The 19,668-nt window shown below is 39.5% G+C and overlaps 1 protein-coding gene across 1 annotated transcript; it reads right to left on the minus strand.

Annotated features, from left to right (window-relative positions):
• Positions 1 to 958: 958 nt before the first annotated feature.
• On the minus strand, positions 959 to 18,948 carry ZNF215 (zinc finger protein 215). The gene is made up of 5 exons (XM_021685647.1): positions 18,549 to 18,948; positions 13,892 to 13,977; positions 12,192 to 12,324; positions 11,780 to 11,875; positions 959 to 1,899 (listed from the first exon to the last, which is right to left on the minus strand). Exons 1-5 carry the CDS (start codon positions 18,946 to 18,948, stop codon positions 959 to 961), a joined length of 1,656 nt encoding a protein of 551 aa, XP_021541322.1.
• Positions 18,949 to 19,668: the final 720 nt, after the last annotated feature.

Genomic DNA, 19,668 nt, shown 5'->3' on the forward strand with positions numbered 1-19,668 from the left:
AGAATGAGAGACAGAGAGCATGAGAGGGAGGAGGGTCAGAGGGAGAAGCAGACTCCCTGCCGAGCAGGGAGCCCGATGCGGGACTCGATCCCGGGACTCCAGGATCATGACCTGAGCCGAAGGCAGTCGCTTAACCAACTGAGCCACCCAGGCGCCCTACCTTTTCTGTTTTTGAGTAAGATACGAGTTTTAACCAAAAGCCACCATTCTCATTCATTGGGAATCTCTCCAATATGAATATTTTGGGGCAGATTAAAGATAAATTTCTTGGCTCAGGATCTCAAAGGTAACTTACAGAAATAACATAGAAGAAAGAGGAAACTAGTGCACAGAGTTTTAAGACACTTTATTGACCTCTTAATGCTTAGAATAAATGATAGACCCAAGACTATGGATGTCCTTCGGGCCTAGATCCCAAAGAGTACTTTTAAAAACGCAGATTTGACGACTATATATAGAATCCACTTCCCACTGCAATTGATAACCCTCCTCCAATTCTAGTCCCCACTCAGCACCAGGACGGCCAAGGATATTATCATGGAGTAATTTGCCATTCCTATGGTCTCTGCCATTAATTCAGAAAGTTTAGTCCTTAGAAGTATTCCTATATTCTTGTGAGCTCCTGGTTTCTCATGACCTTCTTATAAGGACTGAAAGTTTGAGTTTTATTAAATATCAATGGCAAGGGTATTGCCTGACTCCTCCTTAATATCTACTTCAATAAATCATGTGAATATAAGGATGCCATAGGTCCCATTTATGAACTAGGAATGGTGATGGCAATGGATATCAGAATAATGATAGGCAAAGACTTGTATGGTGATACATTTAACTCCAAACCTTTGTGGCTTCATTTGGGAGCATATTCCTACCCAATAACAGATTTCTCTCCAATATTAATTCTGTCATATCAATTAAAGAAGAATCCCTGACCAATGTTTTCTTGCATTTACTCTATTCACAGGATTCCCTCTAGTATAAATTCATTGATGTCGTTAATCATAGGTTTCTTCCTTTTACAGGACTTCTCCTGAGTATGAAGTTTTTGGTGTTTTTTAAGGTTTGAACTCCTGTTGAAAGTTTTCTCACATTCCTTACATTTGAATGGTTTCTCTCCTGTATGAATCATTTGATGTCGAATAAGGGAAGAGCTTCGGCTGAAGGATTTTCCACAATTAACACATTCGTAGGGATTATCTCCAGAATGAAGTCTTGAATTTTTATTACTGTCTTCAGTCTCACTAAAACCTTTTCTACATTTATTGCCTTCACAGACCTTTGCTTCAGTATGAATTTTTTGATGCTTAGTAAGGTTTGTACGTCTGTTGAAGAATCTCCCACATTCACTACATTTATAAGGTTTCTCTCCTGTGTGAATGATCTGATGTCTAATGAGGGATGAACTCCGACTGAAGGCTCTCCCACATTGATAGCATTCATAGGAATTCACTAAGGTATGACTTTCTGGGTGTTGAATATCTATACTCAGGCTCAAGGCATTCCCACATTCATTATATTCTGAATATTGCTTACCAGAGTCTAAATTAAATTTGAAGTTAGTTTTAAACTTACCACATTTTGAGGACCCTTTTCTCATAGGAATTCCTTGTTGTATGCCCAAAGTTGAATTAACTGACTTAACATCTAAACTTTTCTTATTCTCACTACCTTCAAAGTTTCCCACTTCAGTGTAGACTGTCTTATGAACAAAAGCTTCTTCTGGCAAATTTATGTCCCAGTGTTCCTGGTTCCTATTTAACCAGTCATTGCTCATCCAAGCATCTAAAGAAGGGGATCCGCTTTTGGTCAGTCTTGTCATAATCACTCCAGGAGATGATTCTTTTCCAGAAATTCTCTGCTTTGGAACTGAATCTTGGTTTTCTGAAATTACCTCTCTGTCTAAAAAGAAATAAAAAATTCCATGAACTAGAAAAAGGGAAATTGTTTAATTAGGAAAGGGATGCTAAACCACATAAGGGAATATGCATATTTTATAGGCCTTAAATACAGAATGGAAATGTGAGGTGAGATTAGAAAAATGAGAATTATAGAAGAAATAAAAGGGATAAAAGTATTAAAAGGGAGGTTAGGAGATCATAAAATATGAGAGCTATTCAGGAATATTAGAGAGAATACATAGGGCTTAGGAAAATATCCAGCATATGAACTGGGATAGGGTGGCATATCATAGTTCAAATTATTACTGGTTTGTAACTAGTCTGTGTGGGTTATACCTAACCTTCCTTTCTCTAGCATCTTGTCTTTGTCTCTTTTAACCTACGCTGTTCATCAATAATAAATACACCCTTCTAAAATAGCAATTTAATCATATCTTTAAAAACATGTCTACATTTACAGGCACATCTTAACCAGCTACAACAAACTGGCAATCAGTGCTTCTATTTTCCATACAAGCTGCAATTATTCCCCATATTTAACAAAGGCAGAAAAAAAAAACTATAATCAGAAGTAGCAGAGAAACCACCCCTCTTCCTGGGCTCAAAATCACTCCTGATTCAAATGGTGCTACGTTATTTTTCTGTGTATTTCCTAGAACTCAAAATTTTACCTGTCCCAGGTAAGATTCAGTTCTCTTGTTTTCACCCGTCTTCAGTTTGTTTCATTTAATGTCTTACTTTCCTTCTCAAGATTCCTTTCTCACTTAGTTTCTGTATAAATACGTCCAATATACTATATATTCTAGCAATTTCTTAATAACTAAATTTCACTGACTCCCATTACCCTTCCGCACATAACTTCAGCTTTATCTAATGCTTTACTTCTACACTTTATTGGAAGCCAAAACACATCTTCAGCTTTGTATCTCACATATTTTTTTTTTAAGATTTTATTTGTTTATTTGAGAGAGAGAATGAGATACAGAGAGCATGAGAGGGGGGAGGGTCAGAGGGAGAAGCAGACTCCCCACTGAGCAGGGAGCCCAATGCGGGACTCGATCCCGGGACTCCAGGATCATGACCTGAGCTGAAGGCAGTCACTCAACCAACTGAGCCACCCAGATGCCCTCACATTTTTTTTTTTTTACCTGTCTCCAAGACAATGCCACTTGGCTATCCTACTACTCTCTTCCAACTGAACAAATGAGACTGAGAATTTCATCTTTCATGTTGAAAGAACTTCCCTCAATGTCCTCAGTTGTTCAGTGAGTCATTGTTCTTCTAATATTTACACTAGAGTCCACAAAGAGATCTTGAATAAACATTGCTCTTTATCCCTTGTATCTAATCTGCCCTGAGGTACTATTGTTTTATGAAATGACTTTTGCCTCAAAGCAGCCCCACTGATGCATCCAACTTTGTCAAATACCTATTAATTCAGCCTGATTTAGTCTAATTTCTAGCAGAAATTATCTGTCTGTATAATACTCACACTGGAAACTAGACTATTAAAACAATCTCCTAGAGCAGAGTGTAGGAATATAATGAGAGTACTGACTGTAGTTTCCCCGTTTCTGCCTCACCAGTGTATACTGGGTGTGTGGGCAGATAACCTGTAATTTAATTCATAGGTCTTCAGTGAGAGAGAAACCTCTTCAAACCTAGACCTAATTTAATTTAGATGGTAAGATCCTGGACTTCAAGCCTGATGCCATAATGAGACGAGGTCTCTTAGGAGACAGTAAGTGTATTTAACAAGGGGGGAAAATTAAAAAAATAATTTGTGGCCAGAGGACAGATCAAAATGGCCACACATTCATTAAAAAACCCCACAGCTAACATTGTACTCAAAGGGGGAAAAACAGAGCTCTTCCTCTAAGATCAGGAACAAGACAAGGATGTCCACTCTCACCACTGTCATTCAACATAGTACTGGAAGTTCTAGCAACAGCAATCAGACAAGAAAAAGAAGTAAGAGGCATTCATATTGGTAAATAAGAAGTAAAACTCTCACTATTTACAGATGACATGATACTATATAAAAAAAATCCTAAAGACTCCACCAAAAAACTACCAGAACTGATAAATTAATTTAGTATAGTTGCAGGATACAAAATATACAGAAATCTGTTGCATTTCTATACTTTAAAATGAAGTAGCACAAAGAGAAATTAAGAAAACAATCCCAATGGGAGAGGAGGGGAGGGAAGGGGAGAGGAGGGAGGAAGCTAACAGTCCCATTTACAATTGCACCAAAAAGAATAAAATATGTAGGGGAGGTGGGTGGAGGGATGGGGTAACTGGGTGATGGGCATTAAGGAGGGCACCTGAAGTAATGAGCACCGGGTGTTGTATGAAACCGATGAATCACTAAATTCTACTTCTGGAACAAATTATATAGTATATGTTAAGTTGAATTTAAATCAAAAATAGAAAAAAATATAAAAAACATAGGAATAAATTTAGCCCAGAGTCATAGACCTGTACTCTGAAAACTATAAAATGCTGATGAAAGAAATTGAAGATGACACTAAGAAATGGAAAGATATTCCACACTCATGGATTGGGAGAACCAGTATTGTTAAAATTTCCATACTACTCAAAGCAATTTACATATTTAATGCAATCCCTATCAAAATACCAACAGTACTTTTCAAAGAACTAGAACAAAGAATCCTAAAATTTGTATGGAACCAAGAAAGACCTTGAATAGCCAAACCCAATCTTGAAAAAGAAGAACAAAATTGGAGGTATCAAGACATACTATGCAAAGCTGTAGTAATCAAAACAGAATGGTACTGGCATAAAAAAAAACAAAAAACAAAAAACAGACACACAGATCAATGGAACAAAACAGAGAGCCAGAAATAAACCCACAGCTTTATGATCAATCAATCTATGACAAAGGAGGCAAGAATATACAATGGGAAAAAGTCTCTTCAACAAATGGTGTTGGGAAAACTAGACAGCTACATGCAAAAGAATGACACTGGACCCTTTTCTTACACTATATACAAAAATAAACTCAAAATGGATTAAAGACCTAAATGTGAGACCTGAAACCATAAAATTCCTAACAGAAAACATAGGCAGTAATTTCTCTGACATTGGCCATAGCAATATTTTTCTAGATATGTCTCCTTTGGCAAGGAAAACAAAAGCAAAAGTAAACTACTGAGACTACACCAAAGTAAAAATGTTTTGCACAGTTAAGGAAACTATCAACAAAATAAAAACAACCTACTGAATGGGAGAAGATATTTGCAAATGATATATACAATAAAGGGTTAGAATCCAAAATATATAAAGAACTTCTAAAACTCAACACGAAAAAAACAACAATCCAATTTAAAAAATGTGCAGAGGACCTGAAAAGACATTTTTTCAAAATAGACATTAGATGGCCAACAGACACATGAAACAATGTTCAACATCACTCATCATCAGAGAAATGTAAATCAAAACCACAATGAGATATCATCTCACACTGGTCAGAATGGCTAAAATCAGAAACACAAAAAATAAGAGTGTTGGCAAAGATGTGGAGAAAAAGGAACCCTCTTGCACTGTTGGTGGGAATGCACACTGGTATAGCACTGTAGAAAACAGTATGGAGGTTCCTCAAAAAATTAAAAATAGAAATTCTGTATGATCTAGTAATTCCACTAGTGGGTTTTAGCCAAAGAAAATGAAAACACTAATTCAAAAAGATATATGCAACCTTATGTTTACTGCAGAATTATTTATAATACAGAAGCAACCAAAATGTCCATTCATAGAGAAATGGATAAAGAAGATATGATATACATAGGGGGGTGTGTGTGTGTATACGAAGAAGAAGAATCTTAAATATAACGGACAAACTGGTGTTTGCCAGAGGGAAGGTGAGTGGGGGAATAGGTGAGAACAGAAGAGGATTAAGAGGACACTTATGATGAGCATGGCATAATGTACAGAATTGTTCAATCATTATATTGTACAGCTGAAACTAACATAATACCATATATTAATTATACTTGAGTAATAAAAAGAGATAGATGTACATTCTTTGGCACCCTCCCATAGAGAAGTGGGGTTTTTCTTCCTCTTGCAAATGGGCTACTTCTGTGACTGCTTAGCCAACAGAATATGGTAGAAGTGATACCATGCCACTTCTGGGCCTGGCCTTTAGGAGACTGAAAATGTTGAATTCCTCTCAGCATATTCCCAGAACCTGGCTGGCATGCTATGAGAAGTCCATGCCTCAAGAAGAGGCCACATGGGGGCACCTGGGCGGCTCAGTCGTTACGCGTCTGCCTTCGGCTCAGGTCATGATCCCGGAGTCCCGGGATCGAGCCCTGCATTGGGCTCCCTGCTCCGTGGGGAGCCTGCTTCTCCCTCTCCCACTCCCTCTGCTTGTGTTCCCTCTCTTGCTGTGTCTCTCTCTGTCAAATAAATAAATTTAAAAAAAAAAGAAGAGCCCACATGAAGGTGCTCTGGTCCACAGGGCCAAAGTTCCCAGTGACAGCCAGCATCAACTTCCAGCCATGTGATGAGCCATCTTGACCATTCCATCCCAGCAGAACACTGTATCCTCAGTCAACATCATATGGATCCTGAGAACTCCTAAGTCAACTCACAAAATTGTGAGTTAATAAAATGATTGTTGTTTCAAGTCACTAAGTTTTGGGGCAATTTGTTAGAAACAATAGGTCACTGAAACAGAAGTTGTTCCAGAAGTATTTACTGAGTGGCAAAATTCCTAAATGTATTTCTCTAAGCAAATCTCTGATGTTCTCATATTTCTAGGACTCATTTTTCATATAACTTCTTTACTCCTATTTTTAAAGTCACTTTCATGTATTTTGTTATTTTCAAATCACTTAGTTCTAACATATAGGAAAGCTACCAATATTTTTATTTTATATCTGGCCACCTTACAAAACTCTTAACAGATATAATAGTTTTGACAATGAGTTTTTTTTGGATTTTCTAAGTAGAAAGTTACCGTTTACAAATAATAGCTTTTCCTCTCTTCTACTAATTAACTTTCTCATTTTTTTTCATTTATTAGTGATGTCTTTCAGGTCAACATTAAATAATTATAGGAACAGTCTTATCTATTGATTTTAGTGGAAACACCACTGTTTATCTTTACACCCATGATTTGTTCGCCTTCTGCGCTAAACAGATTTTGAGTCAATGTCTTATTCCTATTAATCCCAAACTCAGAAACTATGCTTTACCTACAAGACTTTGTTCCTGTCTCTAAACTGAAACAAAAATGAACACTTTAAACCTTAGCCTATCATCCCAATCCTGGGTGTCTGCTCACAAGTCCCCTGGAGACCAGCCATGCCAAACCATCTCTGCCTTTCCTTGGCCTATATGAGTTTCCCCCAACTTCTCAAACCATTCCAATGGCTTATCTGTGTTTACAGATTAAAATCCACAGGATTCTTTTTTCATAGGTTTTGACTAGTTAATTAAGCTGTCCAGAATTTGGTTTTATATTCTCTATCCAAATTTACCTTAAACTGTTTATAATAAACTTGGGTCATTAGCACTTAAATCTAGATGTGCCTCTGATCATCTGATGAGCCTTTAAAGAGCATATGTGTAAGTATGTATATTCCATGTGGCTACGCTGGGCTTCTCACAAACAGCAATGTCAAGCTAGTTGAAGTAGTGGCTGCTAACCTCCAAGAGAAAGAAGTGGCAGCTCCAGGTCCTATTACAGGCTACACCTGGAACCGGCAGTGTCACCTCTGCTCCATTTCTTGATCGAACAGTCTAGTGCCCACTGAGATTCAAAGGACGGGCAAACAAAGTCTGCCTCTTTTTTTTTTTCTAACGGAAGTATAGTTGATACACAGTGTTACGTTAGCTTCAGGTGTACAAAGGCTACATCTTGATGGAGAGAGTGACAAAGATTCTGTAGCCACCTTTAATCCACTGTAGTCTATTAACTGTTTTGGTAAATAAGCTACATTTACCGAGGTAAATTCCAGATTGATTGAAGTATTACTTAAATGAGGAAATAAATGAAATCAGAATAAAATCAGGAAATATGGGGCGTCTGGGTGGCTCAATGGTTAAGCGTCTGCCTTCGGCTCAGGTCATGATCCCAGGGTCCTGGGATCGAGCCCCGCATCGGGCTCCCTGCTCGGCGGGAAGCCTGCTTCTCCCCTCTCCCACTCCCCCTGCTTGTGTTCTCTCTCTCGCTGTGTCTCTCTCTGTCAAATAAATAAATAAAATCTTAAAAAAAAAAAATCAGGAAATATATTTCTACTTTGGGTATGGAAAAATTCTTATGCCTAGAACTAACAGATATAAAGCACTGGGGAGAAGAGACGTGATAACATAAATTTAAAAATATGTATGGCAGGGGCGCCTGGGTGGCTCAGTCGGTTGAGCGACTGCCTTCGGCTCAGGTCATGATCCCAGGGTCCTGGGATCGAGTCCCGCATCGGGCTCCCTGCTCTGCGGGGAGCCTGCTTCTCCCTCTCCCGCTCCCCCGCTTGTGTTCCCTCTCTCGCTGTGTCTCTCTCTGTCAAATAAATAAATAAAAAAAAAATCTTTAAAAATATGTATGGCAGGCACCATAAACAAAATAATTAAAAAAACTTCAGCGATATTTCATTTGCTGTAATTGATCAATAGTGGGAATTTCCATGAGATCTTACTTAAAAACCTCTAAAATCTTAATAAAGGACATAAAACCATTTACTGAATCACAAATGACCAAAGCAAGTAAGATAATTTTTACCTTTCTCATAATCCAATATTTATCTATCCAGTTTTTTCCTTTGGTTCCTGTAAATGTGCAAAAGCTTGAGATACAAAGGTAGGGCAAAAAGAGACACGGTCCCTACCCTCAAGGAACATAAAGCCTAATGTGGAAGACAAAGACTTATACAGATACAAGCAAAATATAATTGTGATAAATGCTAAAAAGACAAGATTATGATCGTATGGGAGTATATAACAGAAAAAAACGAATCAAGACAGACTTCCCTGAGGAAATGTGAAACTCTTTGAGATCAGAAGGAAGATGAGGAATCAACTAGGCAAAGAATAGAAGAACGAGCATTTTATGTAAGGAAACCACATGTACAGAGGCCCTGAGATGGAGGGCAAGCCCCACTCAAGGGACATCTGGAATGTGTGTCTTGTGGAACTCTTTTCTCTGCAGTCCTCCAACACTAACACATATTTGATGCTGATGGGAAGCAGAGTGGTGTGGTTTGGGTGCAAAGAGTGAGTGGAGGATGCAGTGTGAGACGAGGTTGGAGAAATAGGTAGGGACTAGTGTGTTCTGAAGCAAGCAAAACTGCAGTCAGCATAGTGATTTAAGCAAGTACGTGACAGAATTTGATCTTTTTGATTGCAATGTGGCTCAAACACTGGAGTTGGGGAAAAGAGCAAAGAGGCATGGCAAGATCTTTCAGTACGATGAATTAAGAGACTGCAGGGATAGTTGAGATGAGAAACGGTGATGGAACATGGACTAGGGTAGTGGCACTACAGATAGAAAGAAGTGGAGACATTCAAGGGATATTTAGAAAGATAAAACCAAGTCTTAGGTGCAGGAGAAGTCGTGTCAAGGATAATACACTATACTTGTGTAACTGGATGGATAGCAGTGCCATTCACTCAGGGAACAATGGAGGAAGACAGGAAAGGAAAAAGTTATGACTTTGGTTTTAAAGAGCTGGAGTCACCTTTAAGACATCCAAGAGAAATGTCACGTGCCTATAAATTTTTCAATTCGGAGAAGAAGTCTGGGCTGGGGACACAAATTTGTAAGTCACCTACACGTGTGTGGTAAGTGAAGCTGCAGTTGTGGATGTGATAACCTAGAGAAGAAAAGAGAGTAAGAAAAGAAGACAAAATGAGACGTGTCAAGAAACTCTGAAATTAGAGCTAGAGAAAGAGAAGTCTCCACCAGACTGAGAGAGAAAGGCCAGAAAGAGGAGGAAAATAGGATGCGCTATAAGAACCTACGAGTGTTTTAAGAGTGAGGAGCAGGTAATGTAAGACAAGGAACGAAAACATATCCACCGGACTTAGCTACAAGAAAGTCTTCTACAACCTTAGTAAGGACTGTTTCAGAGGAGATCTGGCATAAGAACTAAACTGGAATGGGGTAAGGAATAGAAGGTGAGGAAATGAGAAAAGTATAAAATATTTTGAGAAGACTGGCTATAAATAGGTGAGAAAGAGAGTAATATGTTGAGAGAAAAATTTTTTACATCAGTAATGACCTGAAAATGTTGAAAAACCAACGGGAAGATGAGGCAAAAATGGTAAAAATGTAAGTGAAAGAAGGCAGGGAGAAATGGGGTCCAAAGGAAAAGAGTGGGGGTGGGGGAATTTACCTTAGAAAGGAAGAAATTGAATAATTTGCCTATCAAACCAATAAAGATTTCAGGTAAACAATAGGGTGCTAGACTGATAATAATAAATAGATAATACGTTATTAGTGACAGTATGGATGGGTATAACCTTTCTGTAGACAATATAGCACAATGTAACAAGACTGTTAAATATACTCATGCCCTTTGATGAACAAGTTTCTCTTCTAACAAGGTATATCTTACGTAGATATGCCTGAAAACTTGGCAACAACCTGAATGTCCAACAGCTGAGGAGGAATGGTTAAACGTATTATGATACATGTATATGATGGAATGTTACATGTGAATTAGAAACCACATTTTCACACACTATTTAGTGACACAGGTAATTGCCTATGGTATCATATTAGGTGAGAAGAGCAGAATATAAAGTGACATATCCCTGATGATCCCAATTTTGGAAAAAAACAAATCTTCACAAGCCACAGAGACACATCATCACAAAGAAAAAAAGTCTAAGAAAATAAATCAAAATGTTAATACTGCATAGCTCTGGGGAGTGAGGTAATTGGGTGAGCTCTATTCCTCTTCATACATTTCTATATGTACTAAAATTTACATTAAGCACACAATAATTGATCATCTCCCACAAACAAAATGTTAATAAGAATAAAGAGATTACATGAAGATAGAAAGTTAGGGCACAAGAAGTTCTATAGTAAACGAAAGAAAAATGGAAAAATGGAAGATTACTAAAGTCACTCTGTATGAAGTTTTCTTTAAAAGAAAGAATATGATTTCATGCTGGGTTGGCTAATGTTTGTTTATGTAGCACTAACCACATGCCAGGCACTGTTCTAAGGGTGCTCCCCATATGACTCACTTAAGCCTCACAGGAACGTGGAGGTAAGTACTGTTATTAACTCCATGTTACAGATCAGGAGACTGGCAGGTAGGCTGCTCTGGGCCACACAGCTTTAAAAGCGTCTGTGTTCCTCACCTGCAACATTCTTTTTTTTTTTTTAAAGATTTTATTTATTTATTTGAGAGAGACAGAGAGTGAGAAACAGCATGAGAGGGGAGAGGGTCAGAGGGAGAAGCAGACTCCCTGCCGAGCAAGGAGCCCGATGAGGGACTCGATCCCGGGACTCCAGGATCATGACCTGAGCCGAAGGCAGCCGCCCAACTGACTGAGCCACCCAGGCGCCCATCACCTGCAACATTCTTTTGCCTATCCACTGAAGAAAAAGAATCTGTGAATGACTGTTATTAACTCCATGTTACAGATGAGGAGACTGGCAGGTAGGAGACTCCGGGCCACACAGCTTTAAAAGCGCCTGTGTTCCTCACCTGCAACATTCTTTTGCCTACCCACTGAAGAAAAAGAATCTGTGAACAAAAGGCAATGTGACTTTTTTCCTTCAAAGCTTCGGTGGTTTTGTCGTCGCCTCCCCGACTCTTACTCGAAGGCTGTTAACAGTACACTGTGTGTTTAACAAACAGAAGCTTCTTATGGCTGCCTCATATCTGCCTGGTTCTTACCCAAAACAGATGTGCTTGGGATTTCTTGCTCCACTGTCCATCTTCTTTCCTTACTCTCCAGCTTGGAGATCTCAACTGGCTTGTAAAGTAGATGTTCTGTTCGTGGGGAAAATGAAAAAACAACAACAGACAGACATCTCAGCCATTTTTATAGGGAAGAGATTCCATCCCTCCGTAGTTCTCTAAGAGCTGCTGAAAGATAAGGCCAGCGGTCACCACAGATCTGCGTACATCTAGCTCTCCAACAGAAGGACTTCCACTCAGATACACAGCAGGAAAATCTGCGATCGTGCCCAAAGGATGTTAGGAAAACCGAACCCAAGCGCCCTTAACCGCTGAAGTTGTCCTCTAGTTTTTAGCAGCAGGTGAAGAGACCACTGACAGGCAGAGGAGGTAAATACACAGAAGCCACCTTGATGCAATGAATTCAGGTTCCTGTAGTTCTCCAGCATCACATCCCTGTACAGGGTCTTCACAGCAGGGTCCAGTTGTCCCCACTCTTCCTCGCTGAATTCCACAATCACATCTTTGAATGTTATTGGTTCCTAAAACATTAAATTTCTTTTTAATCAAAGGTCACTCCCAAAAAGATTACTAGAGGAGAAATGAACCTGGAAAGAATAGGGTAGGTCGTCAGAATATGTAAGAAACTGACAAACGTTTGGGGTTCTAAGTGATGAAAATCAAGTTATACTAGAGGCCTATCAATTTGGCACTCTGTGAGGGCTGCCAAAGGAAAATCAATGCAGTCCTAACCGTAAATTAACTTTTATTTTGGTTGAGGGAAAAAAAAAAAGACAGTTGGAATAATTGTGGAACAAAAAATTACTACAGAGTAAAAGTACCTGACATAAGAGGAGTTCAGAAGAGGAAGAGTTTCAGATAGATTTGAGGGGAATTTGTAATGAAGATAGCTAGCAGGAGACATAGGGCATTTTCTCTAAGAAAGGCAGCCTGCTAACTCATTCCCATTCGGGTCAGGCAGTCCTTTCCTGATTACCCAAAACGAAGTAGCCACCCCCTCATCAGTCTCTACTGCGTTGTTTCTTTCTCTTCTTTGTAATAATTATTACTACCTGCGCTTGTCTGCCTGTGGGCCTGTCTGCATCTTCTGGCATCTCCACAGAGGATTTCCTTTCGGTTCCCCTCAGCAGTGCAGGTCAGACACGACATAAGTTTTTTTTTTTTTAAGATTTTATTTATTTATTTGACAGAGACAGAGCCAGTGAGAGCAGGAACACAAGCAGGGGGAGTGGGAGAGGGAGAGCAGGCTTCCCGCGGAGCAGGGAGCCCGATGCGGGGCTCGATCCCACGACTCTGGGATCATGACCTGAGCCGAAGGCAGCCACTTAACGAGTGAACCACCCAGGTGCCCACGACATAAGTATTTCTTATGAGGACCTTCACACCATCATGTGTTGCACTTCCCTCTCTAGCATTCCCAACCTTGTGATGGGCACCTTCAGTCACAATGAAATACACATCTCTCCCCTCCCTCTACTGCAGAGCCAGACAACTCTAAGACATCGGATGACTCTGAGTAAATCATCTACGTTAGTTTTGCCTCCTTCCTCACCTTTTTCCCTCAACCCTCTGCAACCTGGCTTCTATTCCCATGCATGGTAGTATCTCTGTGATGGTTAAGGGAATGGGTAAATTCAGGCTGAATTTTCCTGAATTTTTAAAGGATTTATCCTTGAAATACTCTCATCCTTGGCTTTCAGTGACATGGTATCTTCTTGGTTTTCCTCGACCACTTTGATGCTTTCATTTCAGTATCCTTTGGGGTTTCTTCTGCTCTTGCCTATTCAGTGACGTTACTCAGGATTCTGCCCTTGGCTCCCTTCACTTTTAATTTTAAACATTCTCTGGTGGGCTCTATTTCTATGGCTTTGATTACTGTCTACAACCCTGAGGGAAGAGATGCACAGAAAGATACAAAGATTAAGTATTTTCCAAAGAGTGTATCATCAACTAAAATAAAATAGATCCAATGTCCTATGGGAGAAGTAACAGTCTTACGTCCTTAGACGGACCTATACTTAGCAAAAGTTCAAAAGTCGAAAAAGAAAAAGCAGATCATTTCAGTGAAGAGTAGGAATCCTAAATCACCTGAGAATTGCTAGTTAGTGAGTCAGTTTCCATTTTCTCCTTGATGTTCCCCTTCTGGAGGATGACACAATCCTTGCAGGGTATCTCTGAGGAAGATGAAGGAAAACATTAGGGAGACAAGATTTGCTCTGGAGAAACATTTAATGATTATAGTAGTCATTTTAACATGCTATTCATAGGAATCATCTTTAGAGCTTTGGAAAAATAATGATGTCACGCCCTACCAGCAATCAGAATCTCCAAAGGTGGGGCTCAGATGTTAAAGTTTTTAAAAACTCTAAAAATGGGCACCTGGGTGGCTCAGTTGGTTAAGCGACTGCCTTCGGCTCAGGTCATGATCCTGGAGTCCCAGGATCGAGTCCCACATTGGGCTCCCTGCTCGGGCGAGAGTCTGCTTCTCCCTCTGACCCTCCCCCTTCTCATGCTCTCTCTCATTCTCTCTCTCAAATAAATAAATAAAAATAAAATAAGAGCTCTAAAAATGATTCTGATATCCTACCAGAAGTTGAATAGTATTGGATCAGGGAGAAGAAGGCCAAAATAATATTTTGAGGCTTCATCTGTGTCTACAGCAGATTCCAAAAAATAACTTTAATTCTGTCCTAAAGTCTGTAGCTTTGTAGTAAGTTTTGAAATTGAAAGTATGCATCCTTAAAGTTTGTTCTTCATCAAGGCTGTTTTGGTTATTTGGACTCCTTTGTAACTTCATATGCATTTTAGGATCAGCTTGTCTATTTCTGCAAAAAAAGGTAGCTGGAATTTTGCTATGAATTGCATTTGAACCTGCAGAGCGCTTTAGAGAGTATTATCATCTTAAAAACATTAAGTCATCCAATACATGAACACAGGCTGTCTTTTTAAAATTATTTTTAATGAAAAAAATTGACAGGTAACCCAGTCCCAGGGATCCCAAGGGCTGCTGACGGGCTCTGCAGGCCTCTCGGGGTACTCAAAGGGCAGTAGGTGCGAACTCTGAACTAGTCATCTTCCATTGGACCTGTGGAGACTGGGGTGGGCAGTTGTAAGTAAATGCCTTGTGGCTTTTGCTAGGAAATCTTAAAAAAAAATTCACATAAAAGTGACCCATGTATTTTAAACCCATGTTGTTCAAGGGTCAACTGCATAAGAACAGATCATATGACAGTAAAGATAACTTTACTTCTTCCTTTCCAATTAGGATGCCTTTTATTTCTTTTTCTTGTTTGTTGCACTGGCTAGTACCTCCAGTATAATGTTGAACAGACGTAGCCAGAGTGGGCATCCTTGTCTTGTTCCTTATCCTAAGGGTAAAGCTTTCAGTCTTTAACCATTAAGTATGATGCTTCCTGTAAGTTTTTCATAGATGCCCTTTATCAGGTAGAAGAAATTCCCTCTATTCCTAGTATATTGAGTGCTTTTATCATGAAAGGGCAATGGATTTTGTCAAATGCTTTTTCTGTATCAAGAGGACCTTGTGTGCACCTGGGTGGCTCAGTCGATTAAGTGTCTACCTTCAGCTCAGGTCATGATCTCAGGGTCCTGGGACAAGAGTCCCGTATCAGGCGCCCTGCTCAGTGAGTAGTCTGCTTCCCCTTCTCCCTCTGCCCCTCCCCTCCACATTCACATTGTTTTAAGCCACTTTGTGGTCATTTGTTATGACAGTAATAGAAAACTAATATAACTAACTACAAATAAGCACCACCTCAACTCCTTCTCTGAAACTGTTCTAAAGCTTAATAATTACTTCATAATCAACAATTTCAGTAAATTACTTTCAATATTCATCTTAATAGGAGAAGCTTTTTGTCACAGCATTGCTGAACACTCCCTTCTTGAAGATTTCTTTTCTTAGCTCAAGATACTAACATTTCTTGGTTCTCTGATGTCCTAGATTATGCTTTTCTAGCCTGCTTACCTGGCTTTTCTTCTTCTGTTTAATCCTTTATTTCTTTTTCAAATAAGGACTAAATACAGCAACAATATCATCACTCTCCCCAGTCAACAATTCCTTGTCAAATATCCAATCAACTGCCTCATGACTTACAAGGTTCACACATTCATGTGATTGGCTATACATCTTTTACGTTTAATTTCTAAATCCCTCATCCATATCCCCACTTCTCCCTTAAAATTAGTTTGTTTTAGGGCGGTGCCTGGGTGGCTCAACAGGTTAAATGTCCAACCCTTGATTTCAGCTCAGTGGTGACCTCAGGGTCATGAGATGGAGGCCCACGCTGGGCTCCGTGCTCAGTGCAGAGTCTGCTGGAGATTCTCTGTCCCTCTCTTATTCTCGCTCTCCCTCTCACCCTGCTTGTGCATGCATGCTCTCTCTAATTAAATAAAATCTTTAAAAAAAATAAAATTATTTTGTTTTAGAAACTGGATTATCTTGTAGTTTCCCAGAGTTTAGATTTTACTAATGGCATTCCCATGATATAATTTAACATGTTCCTCCATCCTTTGTATTTCCTGTAATGGGTAGTTAGAGCTATGATAGCCCTTAAGTATTGATGCTCCCTAAGGTATATATTTCTCCTACTTCTGTTCATACCTGTAACTTTCCAAACCCATAGAGATCTCAAATTCAACATGCCACATAATTACTGTATAAATCCCCTCCCATAAAATCCGTTACTTATGCCCATTCATGTATGGCAGAACATGCACATTTACATCAAATCTTATCCCACTCACACCTTATATGCGGTCCATAATTCCTTTAGGTTCAAACTCCTGTTTTCCCAATACTCCCTCATCCTTTAACACCTCACCTATCTTAACTGATTTTCCTGTTTTCAGAGTCCTCAGGTCTATCCTTTAAACAAGATGCTGATAAACTTTTTCTGTGAAGATCCAGATAGTAAATATTATGGGTTTTGCAGGCAATACAGTCTCTGCTACAACTAATCAACTCTGGTCATGGCATGAAAGCAACTGTAGACTAAATGTAAATCAGTGGGCATGGCTGTGTTCCAAAAACACTATCTCCAAAAACATTTGGCCTTTGGGCCATAGTTTGCCAACCACTACTCTATATTGATATCAAAATGATATTTTAGTTTATTTTTTTTTAAAGATTTTATTTATTTGACAGAGAGAGACACAGTGAGAGAAGGAACACAAGCAGGGGGAGTGGGAGAGGGAGAAGCGGGCTTCCTGCTGAGCAGGGAGCCCAATGTGGGGCTTGATCCCAGGACCCTGGGATCATGACCTGAGCCGAAGGCAGATGCTTAATGACCGAGACACCCAGGCGCCCCAAAAATATTTTAAAATGCAAATCAAATCATTTTACTCCCCTACCCATGCTGTGAGATCTCATTCTCTATTTCTATTTCCTATAGAATAAAATCCGTGCTTCCTTAAATAGTAAAGTCCTTCATGTTCTGGCCCTTGACACCCTCTTAGCTTCAGAAAAAGATAATTTCTTTTCTTTTCTTTTTTTTTTATTTTTTATTTTTATTTTTTTTTAAAGATTTTATTTATTTATTTGACAGAGAGAGACACAGCGAGAGAGGGAACACAAGCAGGGGGAGTGGGAGAGGGAGAAGTAGGCTCCCCGCAGAGCAGGGAGCCCGATGTGGGACTCGATCCCAGGACCCTGGGATCATGACCTGAGCCGAAGGCAGTCGCTCAACTGACTGAGCCACCCAGGCGCCCTCTTTTTTTTTTTTAAGATTTTATTTATTTGACAGAGACATAGCGAGAGAGGGAACACAAGCAGGGGGAGCGGGAGAGGGAGAAGTAGGCCTCCCGCTGAGCAGGGAGCCCGATGTGGGGCTCGATCCCAGGACCCTGGGATCACGACCTCAGCTGAAGGCAGACACTTAACGAATGAGCCACCCAGGCACCCCAAGATAATTTCTTTTCGTATGGGAAGAGTCAATTACTTTTTTTAGGGTTCTTTTTCTTTTTAATTGAGGTATAATTAACATATAACATCATACAGTTGACCCTTGAACAACAGGGGTCAGGGGCACCAACCTCCTGAGCAGCTGGAAATCTGCATATAACTTTAGACTCCCCCAAAACTTAACTACTAATAGCCTACCACTGACCAGAAGCCATACCAATAACATAAGCAGTCTAATGCATATTATATATATATATATATATTACATACAGTATTCTTACAATAAAGTGAGCTAGAGAAAAGAAAGTGTTAAGAAAATCGTAGGAGAAAATACATTTACAGTACTGTGCTGTATTTATTGAAAAACACCCATATATAATTGGACCCACACAGTTTAAACCCATGTTGTTCAAGGGTCAACTGTATTAGCTTCAGGTGTACAATGTAACGATTCAATATTTATGTATATTGCAAAATGACCGCCACAATAAGTCTAGGTAACATCTGTCACCATATATATTTACAAAAAGTTTTTTCTTGTAATGAGAGCTCTTAAGATCTAATGTCTTAACAACTTTCAAATATGCAATACAGTATTATCAACTATAGTCACTACCCTGTACATTACATCCCCATGACTTATTTTATACCTGGAAGTTTCTATACCTTGTGACCCTCCACCCATTTTGCCCATCCTCCCCCCCCCCCCCCCCCTCTGGCAATGACCAATCTGTTCTCTGTATCTATGAGCTCATTTTTCCCTTTTTTTTTTTTAGATTCCACATAAGGGTCAACTATTATTCTACTGCCAATTTTCTACATTCTCACCTTCATCTTTAAGTATTTCAATCACATCCTTTATGAGGGTCACCACTTCTTTGCTGTTCCTTGGATGTTGTAAATTCACCCAAGTCCTGATGTCTTCAGGGAGAATTGTCAGAAATTGTTCTAGCACCAACAGCTCTAGGATCTGCTGCTTTGTATGAACCTCTGGTCTCAGCCACTGAAGACAGAGCTCCCAGAGTTGGCACAGGGCTTCATGAGGCCCAGACACTGCCAAGTACTGGAAATTTCTGAATCTTTGACGAGAGGCCTCAGAGTCATAGGTTTCCATGACTGGGATGGATTCCTGTTGCCAGGACACATCTACTCTCGGGGCCTCACTTTGTTCATGTAGAATCAGGTTTTGAGGTTTTGAGATAGCCATCAACTTGTTCAGAGGCTGCATCTTCCTGGACAGAACTCCCACTGTAGTTTGAATTTGTCTAACTAGAGGATTCTAGTAATTCTCAGGCTTGGGCTAAGCACTTGTGTACAATATATGTGCAATGTGATTTCAGCCAAGTTCTATCTCAATAAGAGAAAAGTTCCAGGAGCTTCAGACAGAAAGCTAACACTCAGGTACCTGAGAGAATGAAAAAAAGACACCAGTATGACCTATATTTAATGAACACGTTTTAGCATAGTGTTAAAAGATAAAATAATACAAATAATATTCTTAAAATTGTCTAATAAGATAAATATTATGGACTATTCCTCCATTCTTATTTCCCTTTTTTTATAACAAGAAAATATACTGTCTCTTTCCCTTCACCACCCATCAAAAAGACAGAAAACACAGACATCACACAAAACGTGATAAATGAAATAGTCCTTTTAAAACAAACCTCATAATTTAATTGCCATTTCTCCTGTACCAGGTGACAACACATTTTTGCTTTATTTTATTTTTTTTTTAATTTTATTTAGTTATTTAACAGAGAGAAAGAGAGAGAGCACAAGCAGGGGGAGTGGCAGGCAGAGGGAGAGGGAGAAGCAGACTCCCCGCTGAGCAGGGAGCCCAACGTGGGGCTCGATCCCAGGACCCTGAAATCATGACCTGAGCCAAAGGCAGACACTTAACCAACTGAGCCACCCAGGTGCCCCAACATATTTTTGCTTTAAAACT

Source organism: Neomonachus schauinslandi, chromosome 11 (genome assembly GCF_002201575.2).
Source record: "Neomonachus schauinslandi chromosome 11, ASM220157v2, whole genome shotgun sequence".
NCBI classification, from domain to species: domain Eukaryota; kingdom Metazoa; phylum Chordata; class Mammalia; order Carnivora; family Phocidae; genus Neomonachus; species Neomonachus schauinslandi.

Coding starts and splice junctions, on each gene's coding strand:
- ZNF215 (XM_021685647.1), bottom strand. CDS start 18,948: ATGCAGCCTCTGAACAAGTTGATGGCTATCTCAAAACCTCAAAACCTG. Junction 13,978..18,548: donor TGAAATACTTAAAGATGAAG/GTGAGAATGTAG, acceptor CATCTTCCTCAG/AGATACCCTGCAAGGATTGT. Junction 11,876..12,191: donor CCTGAATTCATTGCATCAAG/GTGGCTTCTGTG, acceptor CCCCACGAACAG/AACATCTACTTTACAAGCCA.